The sequence below is a fragment of the Alligator mississippiensis genome, chromosome 4 (genome assembly GCF_030867095.1).
Source record: "Alligator mississippiensis isolate rAllMis1 chromosome 4, rAllMis1, whole genome shotgun sequence".
Taxonomy (NCBI): Eukaryota; Metazoa; Chordata; order Crocodylia; family Alligatoridae; genus Alligator; species Alligator mississippiensis.
In genome coordinates, this window is record NC_081827.1 from 26,658,086 (window position 1) to 26,678,561 (window position 20,476).

General features: G+C 41.5%; 1 protein-coding gene across 3 annotated transcripts in view; it reads right to left on the reverse strand.

Moving 5' to 3' along the window:
* The window catches only part of ATXN7L1 (ataxin 7 like 1), a 195,245-nt gene that overhangs the window by 106,785 nt on the left and 67,984 nt on the right, over nucleotides 1-20,476 (reverse strand). For 2 of the 3 annotated variants that reach the window (XM_019487459.2, XM_019487457.2), the window contains one exon: nucleotides 19,090-19,194. The exons of the other annotated variant lie outside the window; for it this stretch is intronic. In XM_019487459.2, coding sequence (XP_019343004.1) covers nucleotides 19,090-19,194 — 105 coding nt within the window. The remainder of the gene's footprint in view (nucleotides 1-19,089; nucleotides 19,195-20,476) is intronic. 3 annotated transcript variants of the gene reach the window in all.

The following is a 20,476-nucleotide window of genomic DNA, read 5'->3' on the forward strand; positions in this document are numbered from 1 at the left end:
AGCTGGATCAGTGAAGGCTGGATAACAAGGAGGTGAGGGGGGCAAGCCTGGCTGGGGATGCAGCCTAGTCTACAGGGGAGGAACTGCCCCCCCCTTCCCCTGGCAAACCCCGGCTGGGTTCTGGGGCCAGGGAGGGGGGTTAAACACCCCTTCCCCTGCTCAAACTTACTGCTGGCTGCAACTGTGGACTACAAATCCTAGAGGCACCTGGAAGTAGGAAGAGGAAGTGATGAGCAATCCTGCAGAGTCCTGCTGCTGTGATTCTGGATTGCAAATCCCAGAGACCTCAGGGGCTGCAGGAAGAGGAATGGAACACAGCCAGAAAGCCAAGCTCTAGCTTCTGGCCTGAGCCACTTCAGGCATGTGGCTGCATTTTCTGAATCAAAGGTAAATGTCTGTTCATTTCTGTTTCAATTTAATCTGTGCAGTTTAGACTAACCTACAAAGACTGAATTGATTCAGCCTTGGGCTTTTTGACCATCTGTACCTAGCCAAAAAGTCTGAGGCTGAATCAATTCAATCTTCATAGTTTAGTCTAAACTGCATAGATTGAACAGATAAGCAAGTGAACAGACATTCACTTTTGATTCTGGAAATGCAGCCACATGCATTTGTGACTCAGGCCAAAAGACAGTGTGCTAGAGCACACTTCCTTGCTCAGTGAGAGCAGACAGCTTGGGCCAAGGCTAGCTTGCCACTCTGAATGGGGGTGGGGGGAGGCGCAAAACATCCTGGGATGCTGGGGGACTGTGAGTTAACTGGAATCTGGAGGGGATCTGGGACAGACGTTCAATAAACCAATTTAACCTAAATCAGTTAAGTCTGGTACTACATCTAGCCAGGTTTATTTTAAATCAGTTTCAGCCATTTTGGAAATGGTTTATGTGCCCTGAAGTTCTGTTGTGTTACTGATGTGAACCGGTTTCCAATCACTTATACCAGTTTATGTGCAATTTCTGTCCCTAGCCCAAAGGTTTAATGCTGCTAGTGATATGGTGGGCACATGAACAATTTACTGGTGGGCTAAAGAGAATAGGGCTGCCACTCCAAAGTACATGCCTGTGTGAACACTCTTGGTGAACCCCAAGGCAATAGAAACTGAGTCACAGCAGCTTAACCATCACTGAAAGAAGGAGAACTTACTGCAGTTCAGTTTCCACTTGACATCAGGTAAGTGTATGCATACTGACATGAGATAAAGCACCATCCCCCTTTACATTAAAGTAAGTTGTGCTTATTAGACATACTGATAGAAAAAATAGAACTCACTGGGTTTAGAAAACTAAGCTGTGTTACAAATATACATTGAACAAGGCAGAAAATAAACTGATCTCAATAAATAATTAAAACAATAAAAATGAAAATACTAGAAGTATAGAACAAATGTTACTAATTAACCTAATAAAATCTAAAGTAAACCATAAAATCTTTATACACAGAGATATATATGTATGTATTCATGTGTGTGCACGTGTATGAACACATACATGCACCCACATATACAACATCAGCCACTAATAACCAACTAGGACAAAATGATCAATTTATAAGCTGTGATCTAACCATGGATTTGAGGACGACATTTTCCTTTACTTAAATCCAAGCTTTTCAGAAGATGTGAACTAGTAAAATGGTTTCTATGTGAGGCAGAAATCTTCAAAAAATGATCAAGAACATCTTCTGCAAGGACACATTTAATCTATTGCTGTCCATTTATTTTCTTTAAGAAATCTCCTCAAAGCATGGATAGACTTTGGTGCTCCAAATGCTTTTAAAGCACTCCAAAATGAGAAGGTATAGATGTATATACCCAATGTGTGGCATTTCCACTTCAAAACTGACCCTAGAAAAACAGGAACAACTCTGAAGCACTTCTCTGCAAGGTGCTTCATGTTATGTTTGAACACTCCATCAGCTCTAATATACCTCTGATTTAGGTGCAATCACATCTCTCTCTGGAAAAGTGCTCGTTGCTTTCTGATCCATCCAATTTCTTTTGTCCACGCAGGTAAGCTAGCCATGTTAATCTGAAGTCAGGCAGAAGGTAGGCTGGGGGCGGGGGTGGAACTTTAGAAATTAACTGGTTTTGATAGGCATGAGTGTTCATAGGCAACAACCTACTTCATCAGATGCTATGAATGGACTTTGCCAGGTACTATGAATGGACTCCAAAATACACCAGAACTGGAGAGTGTGCTTGGAATACCAAGGGAAAGTCATGGTAGACAGCAGTTCCTGAAGTACTGCAGACCTCAGAAGGAAGATTTTGTGGGGGGAGCTGTGGAAGAGACAAAGGTTTCTTTTCTTTTCACTCCCAATTGCATATGGTAAAAGTTTTGATGCATGGACCAAGTTTTTTTGTGTGTGCGCTAGTCACATCAATGTTACTGCATATCAAAAGTCCTCAGCATTTCAGTGTAGTTCCATGTGGCCTACTGCTTAGGTGGAAACAGGTACAGATGTTAGAAAATATAGCTTTTGTGCATACCTGGTATGTTATGTCAGCTGTTTTGAATGACAAGTGCATTACTGCCTGAATCCTGCATAAGTCTGTTTGGGATTCCCAAGCAGTCACTGTGTACCTATGTTTCCTGAGGGGCCTGCTTTATTAGGTACAATCTAACATGGGAGAGGACCCACCCAATTTTTGTTCACAAGCCAAGGTACAGGGACACTTACTCAAGAATTGGGAGACCTGGGGTCTAGACCCACTTCAGATGTAGAGGTGTTGAACCCACATCTATCACTTCCCAGGAAATTTCCCTCACCACCAGGCTATGGGCTGGGCTAAACTAAGCTGAGTGCAGTCTCCATCCCTTCACTTGGCTGTCTGGCTCACCTGGTGGCCAAAGGCACGGCTGCTCTCATAGGCAGGACAAGCAAGAGGCAGCCTGTCAGTGTAAATCAGTAAGGAGGGAACCCTGGGTTTTGACCCTGGGGAATTATTTTTTTTTTGCATTTTATATTAACTACTGTTTGAGATACTAAAATAACATTGGGTTTACAAGTTGGTGGGGAGGGTGTCTTTTTCTCTTGTGGTTGTGCTTCAATACAGCTAGGCCTTTAAGTAATTAAGACTAGTCGGAGGTTTTGAATTTTGAAACCCACATTAACGGAAACCCTGAACTCAGGGCTGCAGGCAGTAACTGAAACACACTAATCCAGAAAAAAGCTAGGAGTCCTTACATGCACTTCTTTCTGCACTTCTACTGAATGGCCTATGCGGTGTGGATCCTGACCAAAGAGCGCTGGAATGTCTCCAGACAAATGGATACCTCTTAAGAGAAAACTACACCTCTTTTGAAGCCTTGTCTGAGATTCAAATTACCAGGGATGCCTCCCCCCCACCAGTGCAATGACTATGATGGCATAGAGACCCAGGATGCATAACTCATTTTTTGGACAGCATTTATGAACACACATGCCTAAAGTTTAGCTGGTATAATGCAGTGATAATGCTGTGTAGTGGATTAGGTGCCTTTATGAATCTGGGCCTTAATGAAAAGCTATGCAATATTTTGTTTTCTCTTAATTGTTCAATAGACAGTATTTCTTGCACAATATTCAAGAACTATTAATTTCTTTGAGAGCTTTTCTAGGACACTCTCCACTTTAGAACTGGAGTGCTCTGCAGACATTACGTTGCCTTCACCATACCTCTGTGAGGTGAGCGGATGGTATTACTCCATTTTGCAGCTGTGGGACTGAGGCTCAGTAGGATTATGGTAAAACATATCTAATAACTTTGTTTGCCTAATCTGAGATGTCTAGGACCAGCTTTATCACAGTACTAAACATTTTATTTTCAAATCACAGCTCCCATTAATTTCAGTTCAACTACAAGTGCCAAGCACTTCTGCAAATAAAACCCCACAGTCTCAAGTCAGACACTCAGAAAATAAGATACATAACAAGCACTGGCCAGTTGTGCAATGTGGTTTAAGTAACTTGCTAACATCACATAGAGACTCTTCAGCAGAAGCAGAATACAGTTTTTCAGGACGGCATTAAGGTCTAAAGCCAGGAGTGGGCAATGTTTTCTGGCAGTGGGCCAGAATGACCCAGCTCAGGTGGAAGGTGGGCTGGCACTTCTCTCGACTGCCACTTCTCTCTGCCGCCCAGCTGCAGTGCGACATGAGCAAAGCACCTGGCTGCAGCGCAGCACAGCACATGCAAAACCACCACTGCCAAATGCCATTGAAGCCCCGAGTCTACCACACAGTCCACAGTTGTCAACCCCTGGTGTAAGCCACAAGACCCTCTTTTCCCTCTCTTAGCAATCCTGACATTCATTACATGCCTTCCAAATTTTGTAACAAAGAAATGAGTCCTGCAGATAACGTCTTCTCCTACTGTGCAACACAGACTCATCCCCAAAGCACATTCACTCTGTGTACTGAATGGAAAAAATGATACGGGACCACATAACTAGGTGCAATATCATAATGCACACACACAGGGAGAGGAAAGGGGACAAATTAAGGTTGCACAAGTCACCTTAACTCTGGCATCTCCTACCCTTCTAACTGTTTGACTTCACAGCTGTAAAACTGTTGTTTTAATGTCGTTTTTTAAATATGTAATTTTCTAGAGTTTTTTTTTTTAAACTAAAGGACATTGGTCCCATCATTATGCAGCATTCTATTGACACCCACATAATTGACCAAGCAGGATTAGAAACTTGAGATCCACCACAGACCTCTGCTGTGTGAGCTAATGCAGCAAGTGGTGGATGATAAGAAACTACCACTGCTATGGAGCAGCACTAGAAGGAGGACACAGTTTACCAATGAGCTTCACAGATGCTTATCAATGACAGAGGAATAGTGGAACTCAGGAGCCTTAGGTTCCCAGTCCCCACTTCTTTCAAGACTCTGTACTATCCTAGTGTTTCCTGCTCATCCCTATACATATAAAACCTATCTTACCTTCCTATCCTATGTCACTCTAGACCCCAGTCCCAGGTCTTACCACTTCAAGTCCCAGACTCCTTGTCTAAACCCTTCCCTGTACCTGTACCCCAGTTCCAGCTTTTAGCCTATCTGCATTTGATATTGTTTCCTCTACCCTTCCTGTGTGCTGGTGGGGGCAGAGCAGGGAGGGTTACTGAGAGCACAGAAGAGATGGTACCTGCTCTCTGTTCCCGGACCTGGTTCTACATCAGCTTGGAGCAGTCATAATAAGGGAAGTCCAGCTGGAACAGGTTTTGTCAGTTTAAGGGGGTGGCACAAGCACAGTACTGTAAGTTGCAGGACCAGCAAGAAGTTGGAACATGCTCAGTGAAGATTGAATCTTCAGATACTCTAGCTTGGGGGCAGGCAATTATTTCAGCTGGAGGGATGCTTAATGAGTTTTGATGAGCTGTCAAGGGCCGCATGGGTAGCCCCGCCCCTTGACAGTTGCCCCACCGCGTGGTCACCATATTGGGACTGGAAGTCCCACCCCCTGCCATAGTAAGCCCCTCCCCTTTCCACCCCATGGAAATACTCCTTTTGGGAGGGGAGGGTTGCCATCTTGGAACCATAAAAAAAAACTAATCATACACTAAAAGTCAAACACCTACTATAACATGCTTTAATCTTACTGCAAAAGTATTTGTCATGATTTGTGTGTTGTACACAGTATATAGAGGGGATTGCATAATAACAACTAAAAAATAAAGTCTTACTCATATATTGTGTGCATGTATGGTGTGGTGTGTGTGTGTATGGTTAGGTGTGGTGTGGGTGTGTATGTTAAGGTGTAGGGTAAGTGTGTGTGTATGGTGGGGTGTGCATGGGGGCACAGGGTATGTTGGGGGGTATATATGAGGGCTTGTGGGGGCAGGGTGTGCATGTGTGAGGTTTGTGGGGTGTGAGGGAGGGTGGTGGGGTGTGGGGACCCACCCCACACTCCCCCACATGGCATACAGCCCCTGCTGCCAGCAGCAGCAGCAGGTGGGAGCACTTAGGACGCTCAGGTCCTGTGCAGGTGCTGGCGCCCAATGGTGTGCGCGTCAGAGCTCCTGCCTTCTTTGCTGTTGGACCCTTTCTTTAACTAGTGCTCTCAAAGGTGTGGTTTCCAGTCTGTCTGCCTTCTCCTTAAAGGGTCCTTCTTCCTTGTAATGGAGACTGACGGGGTCTTGTTATGCTGCTAAAAATCCAAGTATTCATTAAGCATGCACACACACAATATAAACCTTTGAAAATAATGTGGCCACATATGGCTAGAGTTTTCCAAGGGCTGTAAAGAGCATATCCCTGATGCAAAGGTCACATCCCTGTCAAATTTCAAGTCCCTGCTACAAGGCATGGTGATGCTTGAGCTGTTCGAAGAACAGGTTGCTAGAATTTTTCAACATGGACAAATGCATTTGGTTTTTCCTAACCTATTTCTTAGGAACAATTGGACTGTTTGGCTGTAGTTTTTCAAAATATTCAGACAACTGGCTTGGAAAATTTCAGCTCCAACCATTAAAATCTGGCAAACAATTGAAAACAGGTCTTGCAATGGGAAGTATCAGGCAACCTTAATAGCAGGCAGCAGTCTACTCCCTGTCTATCATTCAATTTTTGCTAATGAGAATCAAATTCTGTTTTCCTAGTTCACCAAAACAGTTCCTCTGCTAGACATATGACCAAAACAGTTGGAAGTGTGATGCTCTAAACTAAGTCCTGTAAATTATAGTATACAGGAGATTAAACTTAAGCCTAATGCTATCCTCAAGCTTCAACAGCTGAGTCCTATAAATGGATACCCCTTAAGAGAGAAATCCTTCTTGCTGGTTACTATTTAAAACTACATCTCTATTAAAGCTCTGTCTGAGACGCAAGTTACCAGGGATGCCTACCTCCAACCAATGCACTGACTATGATGCAGAGTTCAAACACGCACCATATCATTTAACATTGTTTAAACAAAGTACAGAAATTTAAATGCACTATGATTAAATACTAATAATTAATGTGGTATATAAAGAGGTGAGTTAAGTTCTAATTTAAGAAAATATTTGTAAAATGAAGAACGTAGTTTTAGCATTTCAGAAAATGTCTATGGTCATTATCATTCTTTAATGCAGTTCTTTCCATAATAATCTTTTTAAAAAATCATTTAGGATGGGCATTATCAAATCTTAGAGTACTCAAGGAATTTATGGGGGAAGATTTTAATGGAGAAGATTATTAAGGGAAGGGACAAAGAGGTTAGAGTTGTATAAACTTAATTGAGAAAATTTAGAAGTGTATTTGCCCAGAAGTAGATACAAAGGGGAAGAGGCAATTTTTACTCGACTTTTTAGGCATTTGTAATATTATACTTACTAGCAGAGAGAATGAATTAAAAGGCAGTGTATGGTGGGGGTGTGCATGGGGGGCAAAGGGTATGTTGGGGGGTATATATATGAGGGCTTATGGGGGCAAGGTGTAACTCCAGGTCATTGTAACTCCTGCAAGTTGGAATTCACATCAGAGTGAATGGCTTGTAAATGGCTTTTGCAGTGAGACTGTGCAAGGACAGAGGGGAAAAGGGATAGTATTAAGTGGCCTCTGTTCCACACAGACCAGGCTGAAGGGCAGAGATGGGTGTTAGATAATGTAAGAGATCCTAGATACCTTTCACACATTTTGGAGGTGCTATAGCTGGTATTGTAACCAAAAATTGGAACTCTGGGTGGGATGCTTGCACTGCTGCATAATATCTTACACCCCAGGGAGGACTAGATTTCATCTTCCCACTCTTATCCAAAAGGAAGGAGTACCTCTTATTACTAAGTATACCTGCTTTAAGGTAAGGGAAATGAAAAATATTGAGCAAAATCCCTTTAAATACATCCTGGACACTACTATAAATAAAACTAAAAATGAATACACTAAAGAAGTAAGGTACAAACAAACACTCAGGAGCTGGCAGAAGCCCGAGAATTCAACCAAAGTGTTTAGATTCATAGATTTCATAGACATTAGGGCTGGAAGGGACCTCGGAAGATCATCGAGTCCAGCCCCCTGCACAAAGGGCAGGAAGTCAGGTGGGGTCATAGGATCCCAGCAAGATGAGCATCCAGTTTGCTCTTGAAGGTGTTCAGTGTAGGCGCTTGAACCACCTCCAGCGGCAGGCTGTTCCAGACCTTGGGGGCTTGGACAGTAAAGAAATTCTTCCTTATGTCCAGCCTGAAACGGTCTTGTAGTAGTTTATGACCATTCGACCTAGTCGTCATCCCTTGGGGTGCTCTGGTGAACAAACGTTCCCCCAGATACTGGTGGTCACCCCTGATAAACTTATAGGTGGCCATCAGATCACCCCTGAGCCTGCGCTTTTCCAGGCTAAAGAGCCCCAGGGCTCTCAGCCTGTCATCGTAAAGCAAGTTGGATACCCTTATTTTAATCATTTTCAAACTTTTACGGAGCAAAATCTACCACCATTAAATGACAATCAAAAAGCTGGCCTACTAAGATTATCAATATTGTATTACTCAGTATTTGATGACGCAATTAAATGATCACAGATGGGGAAGAATGAGAAGCCATCAAACTTTCTTTTCTGTCCAGTGAAGGAGATGAGCAATTTCCTCTGAAAAGGTCACAATACAGCGGACAAAATATTAACAATTATAGAAAAGAGCTATGCTTCATTAATACAGAAGATACACCTGATATATTAAGTTGGGGCTGTCCAACTTCTAAGTGGGATGCACCAACAGGGGCTACACGGCACAAGACACACTAGCACGAGCCCCAGGTGCCACACTGCCACGAGGGCCCACTAGCTTGCTGCACGTAACATGGCAGCCTGGCTCCCAACCCTGAGATCCCCGGCCACAGGCTCCCCATGCCGCATGACTGTCCCAGACTGCAGGCTCCCTGTGCCCCATGGGTTATGCTGCACTGCTCTCTGGGGCGAGGGCAGAAACTGGAAGCTGGAGGAGAGAAGGAGATTCTGGGGCACCTATACACGAGTGTGGAGGCTGCTCTGATGTACTATAATTCCAGTGTGTCAGAGCAAACTCGATTAACTGAGTCGGCTGAAGCGTGGTAATTACCACACTCCAGCGGCCTCCTGCATCTTGTGCATCAGTGCCCCTGCTGCCATTTTTAAGCACAGGGATGCTGGTACACGAGACACAGCAGCGCTTTAATGAGAGCAGATCTCAGAGCCGCTTTCATTAAAGCACCGCCCCCACTACACCTAGAGCACTGTAAGAGCACCCCTGGAGGCCCTGGCTATTGTTGCAACCAGAATGAGGGGGGAGCCTCGGGGCTGTAACTTAGCCCTTCAGCAGCCATCAATTAGATAGCTCTATATTAAATTGTTCACAATTTTGATAGTGGTTCCAACAGAATGTTGTATTAATATCATTACCAAAGTCCTTCTATGAAACAAATATGCCAGCTAGTTATATTTTTTTCCAAAAAGCAAACCATAATTCACTCTTTTTGTAGGTCAAATTTCCTTCTTTTGAAGGCCAATTCATAAATTTCTACTAAGCTACCATCACTATGTAGAGCAGTCATAAATATGTTCAAAATACAGTCTCTCTTAGGGCAATGGGCTATTAACTGAAAGAGGAAAGTGCTATTTATATTTTAGACTATTCTATGACTTCTTAGGTGGTGGATTTTTTCTTTTAAAATAATTCTACTACAGCAAATAAATCAAATGGGAGATATCCTTGCCAAACTATCATGAAGAAACAGGTGTGGCAACCCTGGCATTCATAACCCAGCGAAAAAGACAAGTCAAAGGTGTGCAACCTTTTACCTGTCATTACAAGCTTATATAACAACAGTCTGTCCCCTAATTAGAAGCGTCTGCTGAAATGACCTTACAGAAAGGAAGGAAAGATAACAATATAATCATACCACAGTAGTTAGCAATGGCAAACACCTACGAAGTCATCTGGCGCATCTCTCTTGCCAAAGCAGGACCTGTTCTTCACTGCTCACTAATATTTTTCCAGTCTAGTTCTAACTATCCTAACAGGATTTCTGTTGCTTCCCTAGAATTTGTACACAGACACATTGGGAGGCTTTTCTTCAAAAGCTGACTAAAGTTTGCTCTCTTGATTTGAATGTGTTAACTTCTACTTTTACCACCATTTATTAACCTAAATTTATCTTCATGTGTGGAGTTTACAGCCTGCAACTTAATTTGCATTTTACATTTGTTAAAAAAATAAGCAGGAACAACTACCCAAAACTAGTACCTATCAAATTAAAAACAGAAAAAAAATTAAAAGAACCAGAAGTACACAGAACACCTTTCTGGCACTTCAGATCAGTCTTCAAAATACTGTAACTTATCAAATCAAGCCTGTGGTCCACTCTTGGGAAAAACTAGGAGTAATAGTCACAGTCTGGACACCCTAGTTGTGAAATAGTTTTTCCTAATGTTGAGCCTGAAACCAGCTTCCAGGAGTTTGTGACCATTACTCCTAGTTGTTCACCCGAGCCCTAGATGTACACTTCTGATGTAGTGGTAAGCTGCTACCAAGTCCCATTTTAGCCTTCTCTTTTTCAGGCTGAAGAGTCCCAGGTCCCTCAGTCTTTCCTTGTATGGCTTGCCATGCAAGTCTCTGATCATATGAGTGGCCCTTCTCTGGACTCTCTCAAGCTTTACCAAGTCCTTGTTAAGATGCAGAGCCCAGAACCAGACCCAGTACTCCAGCTGCAGTCTCACTAGTGCTGAGTAGAGCAGGAGAATCACTTCTTTTCAATGGTTTTGCTGGAGACGCATCAATTGATGCATGCCAGCATATTGTTGGCCCTGCTGGCTACAGCATCGCACTGCCAGCTCATGTTCATACTGTGGTCAATTATTACCCTCAGGTCTTGGTGACAAGTGATGGGGGATTCAGTCCTGCTGCCTGATGAGAGGCAGCAGTTGCACAAGCACCCATGACACGAGTTTTGCCTGTGAGCAGCTAGGGGTGCAGGGCCCCAAAACCCCCCTGCACCTATCTCCTTGACAGCTGGCAGGCTTAGTGACTGCAGCAGGGCCTAGCAGCCAGGCCTACAGTGGTTTCCCCCTGCTCTGCCCCAAGACGGACACAGTTGCACAAGCACCCATGCCACGAGTTTTGCCTGCCTGTGGCCAGAGGTGCAGGGCCTCAGAACCCCTGTACCTATCTTGTTGACAGCTGGCAGGCTTTGGGGCCACAGCAGGGGCTAGCAGGCCTGCAGCTTTCAACCTCCTGCGCCTTAACACACAGTGTCACCCATGTCACGAGTTTTGCTTGTCCGTAGCTTGAGGTACAGTTTCCCCAAACCCCTGCACCTATCTCCTTGAAACTTGGCAGGCTTTGTTGCATCAGCAGGGGCTACCATCCCTGCAGTTTTGACCCCTCTGTGGCTTAACACATACACGTGACATGAGTTTCTCTCTCAAGACTTTGGGGTGCAGTTTCTCCAAACTTCCTGCACCTATCATCTTGAACCTTGGCACGCTTTATGCCCTCAGAAGGGGCTACCATTCCTACAAGTTTCATCCAAATCTGGCCAGAAATGGCAAACTTATAGCCTGTTTCGACCCTCCCCATTATATCCTATGGGCAAAACGTCAAAACAGTCGAAATGGCAAAACATTTTGACGGAACAAAACAGAACAGCTGTTTCGACTCTAAACAAAAGTCGACACAAAACACTGTTCTGTCGAAACATAACGCTTCTGTTTCGCACAGCCCTAAAAAAACCCTGCTAGGAACTGTCATTATGGAAGACTAAATTCCCAGACATAGATCAGAGACAAATTAATAACAGTAAAGCCCAGATGTTCCTGAATGCAGCTATCAACAGATTTTTTCACCAAGAGGAGATGCTATTTTTGGCCTGGTTTTGGTAGGCAATGACAACATTAAAGAACTATGGAAAATGTACTTGGATAAAGTGATCTTGAGCTGATAAATTTTAAATTAAAATTAAGGAAAAAAACTAAAGTAGGTCTGTAAATAAGCTTCCTCATCTCCATAGGGCATATTCTGAGAAATTAAGAGAACTAGATATTGAAATCCACTAGTGAGAGGAACTCAAGGACTTACATATGGACAAAGTTTGTTTGTTTGTTTGTTTTTAAGGCAAGGGGACAAAAACTATCTTTCTGTATCCCAAGCAAAAAGGGGAAAGAATGTAAGGAAGGATTCCAGGTCTAGCAGGATGAATAACCACTTCAAAAAGAACATTAGGAACAAACAGAGCCTGAAAGGCATGAAGAAATAGACTGATGAACAAAGCAAGCTGTAGTGCAGAAATCAAGCAGCACAGTTACCATAAGAACTGCCAGAAGTCAAGTTGAGTTACTTTGCAAAGAAAATTGAAAACCAATATTAAAATATTCTTTAGCTATATAAAGAGAACAAGAAATGAAAAGTCATTATACAGCATGGATAGGGTAGATTAAAAATTATCTTAGTATGGCTGAAATACGAAAGGAGTACTTTGCTTGTGGAAAAAGGCAGGATGGCTAATGGAAATGAGGGAATGGAAATAGAAATTACTATATTGGAGGAAGAAGCAAAACTCAGAGAGCATAATGTGTTTAAGAAAGGGGTGCATGTAGAACCAAATCATTTCCATCTCAGAATTCTTAAAGCACTGGCCTGTGAAATTGCAGGGGTGACAGAAAGGAGTTTTAAAAACCGATCAAGCTGAAAGGTGTACTGTATGGTAGAGAATTGCAAATATAATACCTCTATTTAAAAGGAGGAGGATAAAAGTGATTTGGGCATCTACCGAGCTATTAATCTTATCGCAACAGCCTTTAGAATAAATTTGGAATAAAATAATTAAAAGCATGGATGTAAACAGAAAATGCAAAGAAAATACAACTTACCATGTGTTCACCAAAGTGAATAACCAAATACTTCCCTGGGAAAAAGATATCTAAGTTTTCTATATAAAGGAAATGCAGACAATCAAACCTGGATTTCAGTTAAGTATTTAATAAGATGCCACCTGAGATGGTCTTTTCCAGCCTCTGAATCAAATTTAATATAACACCTTTAAAATACTTTAAAATGATATAGTCATTTTTTTTTAAATGCCATGATGTTTAAGTAATCATGCAATTGTAAGGACATTTTAAAGTGATTTTTCCAATGTGTAAAATAGTGGGGTTCTTCCATGTGATCAGACTACAATAATTGAAAATAATTTTTAAAAGTGGACTGATTAAATATGTAATTGGTAATAAGAAATACTTAATCAAATGTAGGGTCTAAATGAAGATACTGTCTACCATCTGATGTAGGAAAGGAGCATGGTGAAACAGAAAACCTCAATATTGTCTTGAGTTTTATTTTTACCTATACTTAAAATTAAAATCACCAACATACTCTAGTTCTTTCCACTGTCTCTACCTCTTCCACACCTTTGTAGCTGCATGTAGTTCAAAACACATAAGATCATAAATGTAAGCCTAAGTAGGAGGGAATAAACATATCTTCAAGTTCTCCTCCAAGGTGTTCAGTATCATTGAATTTACATACAGAATAACAGGGCATACTGCGACATGCTGCATTTAAACAAAATTTGATCCATCAAATCAATTTCTTATCTTTCCAGCTGATGAAACTCAAAAACAAAATCAGAAAAGTAAAATATTTCCATTTCATCCACACTGGAGATGATGAACAGTACATTTCACTTTCCTATCGTGGAGTGCCCAGTACCAGATGCTTTACAGGAACCTAAACCCCTTTCCATAATGGGCTGTTATATACTGTATTTAATTGATTCCAAGATGAGGTCCCCCCCCCCCATTTTACATGAGGAAAAGAGACCCTCATCTTGGAATCGAGTACGGAGGGCGGGGAGGGAGGGCAGACAGTTGCTGTGACTCTAGCTCTGGCCCAACATGAGGTAGGAGTTGGAGTTGTAGGTTCTGCCTCCAGCCCCACCTCTCCCCTGGCAGCCCTGGGGACCCAAGGCAGTGTGCATGTGTGGGGGGGTGCAAGCAGCTTACCTCTTCCCACCTGTTTTCACCCCCCACTTACCTCCCACTGGTGTTGTTCCCCCCTGCCCCACAGCCTCCAGCCACCACCCCAACACCTCCCCTCCCCTTTACCCTTGCTCTGGCACCAAGAGTCTCCATTCCTGCTCCTGCTTGGGGCATGGAGCCTGTCAGCAGTGGAGCAAAGATAAGCAGTGGGGGAGAGGGGAGACAGAGGAAAGTAGAGCAATGGCCCAAAGCTGCAGGGTACAGAAGCAGAGGGGGAATTAGTGTGTGGAGGGGTGGGTAGCAGAGAAGGACAGATGCCCCCCCCACCTGTCCACCCACTACTCCCCCATTATTTGACTACAACCACCTACCCCCACATCACTGCTTTCTCCCACTACAATGGTGGTGGTGACAAAATTTAAGATGATCCTCCAAAAGTTACTTTCCATATATAAAATCTAAAAACTAATTTTACATGTATAGAATCTAATTATCTGGGGGTCATCTTAAATTCATGGTCAGCTTGGATTCAGGTAAATATGACAATGATAGATCCACTGAGAAAGACTGTTCCTATTCCACACAGCTGGCAGCTGACTTTTGTCCAAGTTTATAATAATTTTCAACCTAAGTAGTGAAACTGCAGATTTAATTGATACTCTTACGCTCAAAAACATCCTCTGGCAATAAATTCCACAGGTTTTTTGTAAGCATTATGCAGAAAAGTATTTTTATCAATTTCAATTTTGCTTTTAATTTTCTCAAAATCGTATTTTTATTATAATGATGTGCAAGAGTCCCAGCTGCTGTATTCTACTCATTATTTTATTTTACCTCTATCACACTATCTCTGTCTCCTTTCTAAATAAAATTAATCCTAATCATTCAATCTTCGCTCACCTGGAGGCACTGCATACCTCTACATAACTGTTGCCCTTTCTGTGCGTTTTCCAATTTTTAGTCAAGTCTATCTTGAAATGGAGATGACCAGAACCAGATACAATATTCAAGGTAAGGACACTATTAATTTTGATAGCAGTATAATATTTCCAATATTCTTCACTGCTTTTATAAAGGAATCTATACTGTTTTCAAGAGCATGCCTGCAAACTTAGCCAATTGTATCAACTTATTTGTAATGATAATGCTACTTTCAAGAATAATTATAATTTATTTAGGACTTACTGATATGAAGAGTTCAAATCATTCCCTTCAATGAGTAATGCCTTGCACTCACCTACAGAGAATTTCATGTACTATCATATTTCACTGCCTAGCTTTATTAAATCCTTCTTGGAGCTCCTTATAGTCTTTTCTAGTTGACTAGCCTATAAACATGCCAGCTACAAATTTTGCCACATTTACTCGTCACACTACTGTCCTGATGCTTAACAAACTAAACACTGAACTTAATTTTTGAATCACAGGCACTCAACTGTTAACCTCCTTTCATACTTAAACCAGTCTTCTGTTTATGAAATAACTTCACCTTCCATTCCATGACTTGGCTTCTTCTAGTTTCTTTTTAAAAACAGTCACCTTAAGAAATATAAGAACAGAAAATGATACTTTCTGAGCACCTCAGATAGTAACTAAACTGAACTTCATACACAGGGACCTACTGAATTCATGATTTTGTGGATTTTGCAGAAACCATAAAATCTGGCATTGCCTGAAAAAACTGAGGCAAAAAGAAGAAAACTTACTGAAAATAAAATGCTGGCTCCCCAGAAGGAACCAGAAGTCTGCACAGCACTGCAGCCTCGCTGTGCAGCCCTCCAGAGTGGGACGGGGGGATGCCAGCACACAGGGGAGCTCAAGATGACTGCTGCCCCTGCCCCTCGCCACTGATTGGCTAAGGGGGCTGCCTTTCATGCAGCCTCACCTCTTTCCAATTAGCAGCAAGGGGTGGGGTGTATGACAGACAGCCCTTGCAGGCAATCACTGGCAAGGGGTGAGACCACTGGCCCGTCAGCCAGGTGTGTGTGGCGGGCAGTGGGGAGCCACAATCACCCCTCAAAAATGGAAGCTGCCCTGTGGTCTGCCCACAAAATTGGCCGGCTGCCTCCTCAAGTTGGGTAGACCCCTAATCATAAACATCAAGCTTTTCTTCACAGCTGTTCTGTGACGAAGACACTTATAGAGAGAGGGAATTAATTTAGGGGGTCACTGTTAAGTTAGCTGCCCACAGACGCACCAGTTCCCTGACAGGTCTGGATCAACGTAGTGTCCTAAACAATAACATACCATTAGGTCAATGATTTTACTGACTTCCTTAAACTGTTCAAAACTAATGAGAAAATAATCTTTTGCAGGTGCCCGGCTGGTTGCATCTGATTCTGTGCAAGTTGCTTCTCTCAAAGTCTGTTGCTCTCAGGATCATGACTAATACTCTTTTAAATGAAAGGTACAATTATCCACTACCTTTCTATCTTCCCAAACAGTATTTGTTTCTAACGACAATATTTTTATTAGAACAGCTTTGCCATTCTTTTTCTTATGTTCCTTCATACCTTTTGAACATAATCCATCTGGTCTTGGTGATCTGTTAGATCAGGGATTCCCAAAGCATGGCCCACAGAGCAAATGCTACCTGTGAGCCCTTCTGAGGGCCTGGTAAAACCTTTTTTTTTTTTTTTTAACAGCTAAACCTATGCTAAAAACATAAGGCCACAGCTATGTTGTTCAACTTATGCAGCATAATGAAGTGCTCAGGGTGTACATCCAAGTTTTCAATCAGGCTAGTTACACCCAGGACACTGTCCCTTTGGCTGTACAACTTTGGGTCTAACATTGGTTCCAATTCCTTTTTAGCACCATTTTGTACCTAAGAAAGACTTCTTTGATATTTACAAAAATAGGTTCAGGTAGCAAATGCAGATGCAAAACCTAATTGCCTTCTCTGCAACATCCTCATCTTTGCTGTGCACTTCTTTTCTTTCAAAGTATTGGACCCTAGCAAATCTGTTGACCCTCTTTTGACATGCCTAAATAAATCTTTGTTATGTGCCATTTGACACTGGCCTCTAGCTATACAAAGTCTCTCTTAACCCTCCTAATTTCCATCTTACAATTTACTTCCTGTAATTTACAATCTTTTTTATTGGGTTCACTATGCTGTTTTTCCACTTAACAGATAATATTTCAGGCCTGAAAATACTTTTGTGCATTTTACATTCAACTACACATTTTTCCTGCTTTTTGCTTAGGGGCAGGCATACTTTGACTTGAACATGAGATGCTCAAGTCACTTAATGTTTGATTCTAATTATAGTAATTTGGCACTATTAGATTTCTCTCTCATTTTTCCTTCTATTTTTCCATACAGTTTGCTGAGCCAGGATACCCAAAGATCTACACAGCTTCCCCGGTTGGTGATGATACCAGAGGGCTTTATTGCTTTTTAAAAGAAGGAATCACCTCCTTAGCTTACATCAGCTTCCTCTTTTCTTGAGAGGAGTAACAGATTAGACTAGATTTATGTCATTTACTGTCAATTACTTTCAGCAATTGGCTGCTTTCATAATTGTGTTCTAACTTCAGTGACTGTATAAAGAAGTCATACTATCAATCTCAGCATTAGGCTTCACATGAACCCCAAGACATGTCATGGCTATGGAAGGGCATAAATCACACATGCTACAAGAAGTTTAAACTTTTCTTAAACAGAAACTCTACAGTATACATACTTTTTCTATACTACACCAAGCCTTTTATTAACATACGGGTTGAGTATTTCTGTTTATTGTACCTAAACTTTTAGTGATCATCTCTAAGCCATCCTTGTCTGCCTTGGGAAAATATGAATGTATTATGTAGCCAGGAGGCAACAGTTGGATGAAAAAGAGAAATCTCATGATTTGTGTAAGCATGAATGTTTAAGAAAAATAACTTGTTACTACCCTAGAATTGGTCCTTCAGAAGTAATTAAGCTCACAAGTCATGCTTCCCGAATCTTCGCCAGGCAGTGGTGTAACTAGCAATTTTGGTGCCCTGGGCACAGATACTGCCAAGTGAGAAGCTGCTGGTGCCCCCTCTAAGTAGGCACCCGGGGCTGGTGTCCCACTTTCTCCACCCTAGTTATGCTATGGTCTCTAGGATTTTCAAGTCCTTAAGTTGGAAATAGCCATGCTGATCTATGGCACAAACCTGCCCTCAGCATGATTTTCATTAAGGTGTTGGTCACTGCTCTTGAAAAGATGGATTTCAGAGCATTCCCTTCCAGTAAGCTTCCCTCTAAAATGGACAAACTGATTTTTCGTACTTCCCTTTCTGCAGCACATTTGTTCAAGATTTTTCACTCAATGAATACACTGCAGCATACAAGACTGATTCGGAGATATAGGACTTGTGAACATAAATGAAAAGCATCCAGCTAGGCCATTTTAAATTTTGCTTCTTGATGCATTTCAAATCAATAATTTCTTCAATATTAGCTATTTTTCACTGCTATACAAGCCTCCCTCAAAAATAACTGGTTAAAGTTTTCGCAGGAGGGATGTACAAAAACTTTTAGCTCAAACAAAGCTCAGCATCCCGAACAAACCATGCTATCACTCCTTTGTTTATGCAAGTCAGAATACTGAACAAATAATAAGCCAAGATGAGAGCTAAAGCTTTGCAGAAAATTCACAAAACAAATTAATGCGAAATATAACATCCCACATATTTCAAACAAGAACTCTTTGCAGGACAAGAACTTAAGGTAAACAGCCTAATTTAGACAAAAAATATTCAGAACTTACTACAACTCCTGGCATTCAAATTTTCATTGCTGTTTTATCAGGTCACCAATTTCAAACTTCCTACAGAAACTCTGTTTTGAGAACCTTCCCTCTGAACTTCAGTTAATAACAATGTGACCTCACTAGTGATGTTTTACACAGACCAATCCAAGGTTACATCAAAATAGTTAGTCTAGATGGCATCTTCCTAGTAAATTACAGGAATTATCTAATTTGTTATAAGTGGTTTAACTTTAAAAGCCCAGCTTCAGGAATAATTGTTCTAACTTTCCCTACATAAAACCTACTTGCAGGCATTTGTGATGTTCTGCACTGAATACAGATATGATACAAAGAGGAGTATCTTTGTAATTCATCTGTCCTGACTGCATACAATGATTCTTGTTAGATCCACACACTGATCTGGCACTGTAATTCAGGAATGAAAATTTTCACTTACCGCAGTGTGACTGGAAAACCTGTGGCTTGACTACCTGATTGCAGATATTGCACACTACAAGATAGAAATCGTCATGAGCTGGATAATGGCCAAATAAGTGCATATCTGTGGGAAAGTTAAAAAATATATACAAGCATTAGAAATTTTGCTTTAAGAGTATATTAAGAAGAAATTAAAGATAGTGCAGGGTTACTAGTATTATATTTGTAAAAACAGAGTAAATGATATAATTCTCTATGAGAGTAGCTTTTAAAATAGGTTATACTAGATCTTTTCCAGCTCTGAATTCTACACTCCATTATTTAAGGTACAAACTGGACAGCTCATTCCGATACTCAGGATAAAGGAAACAGCACTCTCATCTCAATATTAACTAGAAATGTATGTAATCTTGGACACGGCCCTCAAGAACAATCCTGCACTGGTAAAGTGTAAACAAAATAGAATAGATGTCTTCCACTTCTAATTTCTGATCATTTCCAGTGAACAGGGAGCAGGAGGAGTTCCTACAATTGCTACATGTTCCAACTGCTTAGAGCTAGGCTTTACAGATTATCAGCAGAGTTGACTATTTAAGAGATAATGTTCAAGGTCAAAGATTCTACAACTTAAAAAAAAGAAAAGAAAAAACCAAGTTAAGATCTCCCCACCCCAATCCCCTACTGTGTTGCAGGGCATTTGATATCAAGAAATAAAACTGCTGAATTGGGTCTTCTTGATTAGGACAGATGGTGGCATCAAAAGTAATGCTCCCCATTAGGTTTCCTGACTGTGGGAATAAGGATGGGCAATACAGCATTCCTCATTGACCAACTAGAGGCTTTCATGCAGTTAATCAACGTTGTTAACTGGTGGTAATTTGCCAAACAATGAGTGTATTAGTGTGCCCATGACTGCATCTCCCTACATATGCAATATTAAATGCGAGACACACTACACATTAAGGCGGATCTATGACTTATTCGAAGGAGTAACGAAGTGGCACCTCAGTACTACATACAACATCCGAGATGTCCGTTAGAGAGCTGACAAACGCTACTTCTGGTGTAGATCCCTTATTAGATAGTTCTCAGTTCAGCCCTATGTTACTATCCAAGACAACATCTGTTTTTTAATTTAAAATTTAAAAAAAAAATCTAGTATAAGCAACACCACAAAAATGAAAGGGTTCTCCAGGAAAACTATGAAATACCCACAAATACCAGCTTTTAGTGATACACTCGCCCACACACACACCAAATTTCTGACAAGACCTGTAGAGAGGCCACAGACCATATCACTCCTACTTACTAAAATCAGTTGCTTTTTCAATAGGTGAATTAGCAAAATTATTGAAGCTATTTCTTTATAGTGGTAACATTAGAATGGTAGGTTTTCATTAAAACTG